The 6,469-nt window shown below is 41.4% G+C and overlaps 1 protein-coding gene across 1 annotated transcript; it reads left to right on the top strand.

The window, feature by feature from the left end:
* Nucleotides 1-288: 288 nt before the first annotated feature.
* Nucleotides 289-6,462, top strand: LOC123966123 (tryptase-like; the record flags this gene model as incomplete). The annotated part of the gene is made up of 6 exons (XM_046042343.1): nt 289-434; nt 516-768; nt 2,076-2,238; nt 3,915-4,189; nt 6,172-6,317; nt 6,399-6,462. Coding segments are annotated over 6 exons (1,047 nt in total), but the record flags the coding sequence as incomplete, so codon positions are not given.
* Nucleotides 6,463-6,469: the final 7 nt, after the last annotated feature.

The following is a 6,469-nucleotide window of genomic DNA, read 5'->3' as shown; positions in this document are numbered from 1 at the left end:
GAAAAGTCAAATGATATAACTTTTGTTGTGAATTGGCATAATATAAATTTTATTTGAAGTACTAGAAGTGTTTTGCAGTTTGGTGGTGGACCTGTCCTTTGGTTTAACAATAGAGTTACTCATTGTCCCTTTAATGGGCTAAGACAATGAAATACGGCTGGCATGGTCCTTTAAGTTCAAGTAGCGAGAATGTTTGCTTGATCCACAGAGGAACACCTGGAAACACTTGAGGTGTGCCACAGATCACTGATGTGTTTATTAAACTGCCCATTGTGTGTGTCTCTTTAGTGTCCCTTCCTTTCCCACAAAACCTAATGGAGGTGCAGCTGCCGATTGTAGGAAACAGAGAGTGTACCTGTAACTACGGAGTGAGCTTGATCACAAACAACAAGATGTGCACTGGGTTCAGTGCTGGAGGAAAGGACATCTGTCAGGTGATCATTTGTACGCCTGTGTTTGTGTCAGATTTGACCTTCTGCAAAGATTCCTTCTCCTAAATGTTTCTCTCCTTTAAGGGGGATGGAGGAGGTCCGCTGGTGAGCAAGCAGGGCGGTCGCTGGATCCAGTCGGGAATCACTAGTTTTACCAGTAGTAGGGGCTGTGCCCAGCCTAATATCCCATCAGGCTACACCCGGGTGTCCCAGTATCAGTCCTGGATCAACAGCCAGATCACCAGCAACCAACCAGGCTTCATCACCTTTACCTCCGCTGGGACTGACGGTGACCTCAGCATAAGATGTCCTACCACGCCACCACCAGCAGCTCAAGGTAAGTGTCTATTGTGTCCAGACTTTGATTTTTAACTCTACATTTCGTCTTGGAAAGCTTAATATTAAATATTTTCTTCCTCTTCTAACAAACAGTTTCATATTCTGTTTCAGAATGTATTTGAATGGTGATGCGTTCACTAACTGTTGTACATAATGAAATTCATGGCAGATCATGGTTGTTTATAAAACAACATTATACAATTCTTTTCGTAAAGACTAAACCTGACGTCATGTGTAAAATCAGTGGAGTGCCCCTTTAACTTCTGCTAGTGTCATGTTTTTGTGACATTAAGGCATCATCAGGGACTGGAGCAATAACAGTAGTAGTAGTATTCATAAAACTCATTAGTATTAGTAGTAATAAGATTAGCAGCAGTAGAGAAATATACATGATCATAATGAGTTCAAGGGGAATTCTGAAAATAACTGCAAACTCCTTTTCTGTAAGTGGAAGATGATTTTCCATTCTGTTAGCTGAGAGAGGACAGGGTTTAAAGTCACTTATCAAAAATCTTTGTGTTTGAATGAGTTAAGTGATAAAAGTAATAACAAATGTCCTCCCATGTAAATTAAGCATGACACATTTTATATTTATACATAAATTGGTGTTTCGAGCAAGTGAGTCTCTCTCACAACTAGATGCTGTTGGACTTTAAATTACCCTTTTTAAACTATGTGTAGTCCTTGGTCCTGCGTGTTCTTTAATGAAGCAATAGGAGAAGATGTTTTTGGTCTAGGTTAATCAGTTTTATTACAAGTAAATGAATAAAGCTTACAGAGCTCTGGGTCGATCTTCCGTACTCTGACAAACAACAAGCTGTATCAGTTCATGAAGTCTGACGGCTATCTCTCCCTGACCCAGTGTTTTAGTATACATCATGTCATAAAACAATAAAACAAAAGTGTAGGTCAGTCCATGATTGGCCCACATCCTCTGACTCCAAGGTTTGTCATCTGACTCCACGAATCACCATGCTGTTGCTGGGCAGATTACAAGCGTAGTTCCTGAAATGAGATATCTTGGAGAAGAGATGTTTTGTACCACATTCCAAACCACCCCTCACCCATTGTTCAAGTCTCCTTATCTGATCATGCAGAGACAACCTGTTTCTGCACCTCTCCAAAAAACAAACACATCAGGTCTAGTTTAATAAATGATAAACCAACGTGCTAACTTTTTTATTTCTTGTCCATCTGTCAGTTGGAGATTTTAAACATGTTGTTTGAGGAAAACTTTTTAAAATAGTTCCATTATTGTTAGTATTTGCTGTGAACCCCGTCTCTCTTGATCGTCTCTCTTCTCAGTGTGTGGTCAGCCAACACTCAACACCAGGATTGTTGGAGGACAGGTGGCCTCTGCAGGCAGCTGGCCCTGGCAGGCCAGTCTGCAAACCTCTGGCTCCCACTTCTGTGCAGGAACCCTCATTAACAATGACTGGGTGCTGACTGCTGCTCAATGCTGCTCAAGGTAAGCAGAGAGGGTAGGGCATCGACAAAAAACCACATGCTGTTCAGCCTGTCTAAGGTAGTGGTTCCCAACTTGGGGGCAGGAATCTCTCCAGGGGGTCGCAGCATAAATTGGAGAGGTCGTAAGAGGATTGACAGGACAGGACAGATGAAAAATATTATTCTGCTACTGTGTTGTTTTAACGTGTGATGATGTGTAGCAAGCAGACAATGATTCATTTTGAGGGGTCATTAGCCAAAAAGGATGGGTACTGCTGCTCCAAGAGGCAGGGGACAAGATTAAAGAGGGGTATTCTAGAAAAAGTTTAGGATGCATTTTAGGGTTCATTTTTGACCTACGTAGCTCTGTCTGTAGCCAAGTTTGGCATCTGAAGTGTTCTGGTTTTTGTTTGTAGTCCGACTACTATTAACCAATCGGGTTTGAGCGGGCTTTGATTGCGTGCAGGTTAACAGACTGTGTGGAGAGCAAAAGAGGTGGAACGCGTTGCCCCTAATGCAATCTCTAAACCCATTGGGTATCATCTGACAGGGATTTACTTGTTACAAACAATCCGGTCATAGATGTCTCCAACTAGTTGCTCTAGAGGCGCGCGACCTCTGACATAAATAGTAATTGTAAGTCGCTTTGGATAAAAATGAATGACCTAAATGAATAAATGTTAATGTAGAAATTATTCTGTGCCTCTGAGCAGTACACAATATAACTACTGACTGTGCGTGTGTTTGTTAAGACACCACAGAGAGTAGACGTGAGTAGGACGTTGCTTCAAGTGACGCTTTGGAGGAAAATACGTCTCTATGTGTGTCACTAAAAACAAATTTCCGCGTTCCTTCTCTCCTCGCATGATTGCGTCTGTCCATGCATCCCTGGTGGGCAGGACTAAGACACAAGGAAACGACGCAAGTGAGGGAAATGTGGATGCAAGAAAGATAATTGAGAAGCACCCATTGACCGCTGAATGTGAAAGGAAGTGTTGGCCTGGATTTACACTAGCCACACCAGGAGCCAGAACATTGTCTGTTGCTCCCAGAGGCTAAATCCTCATCAGTCGATGACCGATGGATTCAGAGATTGCCCTCATGCAAACAAGTTGTGTCCATTAATTAATCATGCCGTCCAGACATATAAACATTTCTTGATTCCATGTGTCTTTGTCTCCCTTTGGAGTTTATAGAGTTTAAGCTTTTGGTCTGAGACACAGGGACAGACCTCATGTTTGGGCTGGTTTGTCGCTGCCATGTACACTGGGAGAAAAGATAGTTTTGCTGTAAAAGAAAACTTCTGTTGATATTGCAGGTGTTTTTCAGTTTAGAGATGTTCATCCTAGTTTTCTGTTTGTCTCCACACCAACAGATGTGAAGAACATGGACTACATGTGCAGTCTGAAGTATTAATTCATAATTAAAGGGAACAATTTATGTGATTAGGACTTGAGATCAGGAAAAAAAAGCATATTGAGCACATGAATGACTAAGATGAGGGAAATATTTATAATATTAGAATTCAAATTACTCAAATAACTTGTGGAAATGAAATCTCCGTGTTGCAACATCTATCAATCTCCATACAAACTAGATGTGGTCATAAAATGGACTTAGTGTTTGCTAAAGTGCTCTTGACTACAGTTCTGTTTTTCATGTCTTTGCACTGTTTTGTTTCTCTTCTGATTACCTCAGTTCAGGCGTAAGCACAAGCACTCTGACTGTGTCTCTGGGTCTCCAGAGTCTACAGGGATCAAACCCCAATCAAGTGTCTCGGACAGTATCACAGATCATCGTTCATCCCAACTTTAACTCTGGAACTTTTGAAAACGACATCTGCCTCCTGAAGCTCTCCTCACCCGTGACTTTCACCACCTACATTCAGCCCGTCTGTCTGGCAGCCACAGGCAGCACCTTCTACAAGGGGACTGTCTCCTGGGCCACCGGCTGGGGCAATGTTGGATCTGGAGGTGGGTCAGAAAGGACCTGGATTACATTTATTTTCAGAGACAAACTAATTACAATAGTGGCAATAACAATGTTTTCTCAGGATTCATCGAGTGATAAGCAGGTTTGAGCCCAAACGCACAACAGTGGAGAGCTGACATCAGTTTGCAAGGTTTATTAGCAAAAAGCAGAATAATGTGACTTCCATGGAAGCATGGTACAAAATTAAAACAAAGGTTATAATCTGTTACAAGAAACTAAATTAAAATAAAACTGGTAAATACAATCTCACAGAGACAAGCAGAACTCTTAACATACTAGAGTGACTGAACAGGGATTGAAAACCATTTATACAAGCGTTGTGGGACACAACCAGGGGACACAGATCAGGTGCTCAGGATAGGGAAGACTCGGTCAAACACACACACACACAGAGGAAGGGAGATACAGATGTGATACAGATCAGTGGTCTGTACTACAAGACAAACTAAGGTGGACAGGTTTTTAAAACCTCATAGTTTTATGACAGATGTCAGATGATATTCAGGTTTTTTCTTTTCGATTTGTGATTATTTTTCCCCCCATAAAATTGTTTACATCCTTTGTGTTATTAGAGTGCATACAGTATAACACCAGTATGCTTTATTAAAATACAATATCTTTGTTTCATTGACTTAGAAAGATGAAAACAAATCTCGGGGGAAAAAGGATGAAGTGAAATATCCTTTTCATAAATCTTAGATCTCTAGAGTTATCTTTGATCAGGACATGTCGTTTAAGTCTCACATTAAACAAATTTCAAGGACCGCCTTTTTTCACCTACGTAATATTGCGAAAATCAGGAACATCCTGTCTAAAAATCATGCAGAAAACCTAGTCCATGCATTTGTTACTTCTAGGCTGGATTAACGCAATTTCTTATTATCAGGCTGTATGAAAAAGTCCATTAAGACTCTTCAGCTGATTCAGAATGCTGCAGCACGTCTTCTGACAGGAACCAGGAAAAGAGATCAAATTTCTCCTGTTTTAGCTTCTCTGCATTGGCTTCCAGTAAAATCCAGAATAGAATTTAGGCACCATCTTATCTTAAAGAGCTCATAGTACCTTACTACCCCACCAGAGCACTGCGCTCCCAGAATGCAGGGTTACTTGTGGTCCCTAGAGTCTCCAAAAGTAGACTAGTAGTCAGAGCGTTCAGCTATCAAGCTCCTCTCCTGTGGAACCAGGTTCCAGTTTGGGTTCAGGAGGCAGACACCATCTCCACAGTTAAGAGTAGGCTTAAGACTTTCCTATTATAGTTAGGTCTGGCTCAGGTGAGTTCTGAACCATCCCTTAGTTATGTTACTGCTCAGGTGCCACTGGTACAATTATTAATAATCCTATTATTTTATTATCATTAATATTAGTAAAATGATCAATAACATTATTCATTTCCTGTCTGCACCACAACCGCTTTTACTGTATATGTATTTCTACATGTGGTCATTGTGTTTCATCACCCCCTCGCCCTCTCTCACTCTCTTTTGCTCAACGCTCTCTCTGGCTCTCTCTCTCCTTCAACCCCAACTGGTCAGATGGCCACCAAACTCTATACCTCCAAAAAGAGAGTCTTTTCTTGCCTCAAGTGTTAATAATAATATAAAGAGGACAGTCTTGACCTGCTCTATATGAAAAGTGAAATGAGATAACTTTTGTTATGAATTGGCGCTATATAAATTTAATCTGAAGTACTGGAAGTGTTTTGCAGTTTGGTGGGGGACCTGTCCTTTGGTTTAACAATAGAGTTACTCATTGTCCCTTTAATGGACGAAGACATTGTAAAACGGCTGACATGGTCCTTTAAGTTCAAGTAGTGAGAATGTCTGTTTGATCAACCGAGGAACACCTGGAAACACTTGAGGTGTGCCACAGATCACTGATGTGTTTATTAAACTGCCCATTTTGTGTGAAACCATTTTAAAAGATGTGAACACTTGTTTATTAACCTGAATTTGTGTCTCTTCAGTGTCCCTTCCTTTCCCACAAAACCTAATGGAGGTGCAGCTGCCGGTTGTAGGAAACAGAGAGTGTACCTGTAACTACGGAGTGAGCTTGATCACAAACAACAAGATGTGCACTGGGTTCAGTGCTGGAGGAAAGGACGTCTGTCAGGTGATCATTTTTACACCTGTGTTTGTGTCAGATTTGACCTTCTGCAAAGATTCCTTCTCCTAAATGTTTCTGTCCTTTAAGGGGGATGGAGGAGGTCCGCTGGTGAGCAAGCAGGGCGGTCGCTGGATCCAGGCGGGAATCACTAGTTTTAC

The sequence above is a fragment of the Micropterus dolomieu genome, unplaced genomic scaffold, assembly GCF_021292245.1.
Source record: "Micropterus dolomieu isolate WLL.071019.BEF.003 ecotype Adirondacks unplaced genomic scaffold, ASM2129224v1 contig_12738, whole genome shotgun sequence".
Taxonomy (NCBI): domain Eukaryota; kingdom Metazoa; phylum Chordata; class Actinopteri; order Centrarchiformes; family Centrarchidae; genus Micropterus; species Micropterus dolomieu.
Note: the sequence above shows the minus strand (reverse complement) of the source record. Positions and strands in the feature narration are given on the sequence as shown.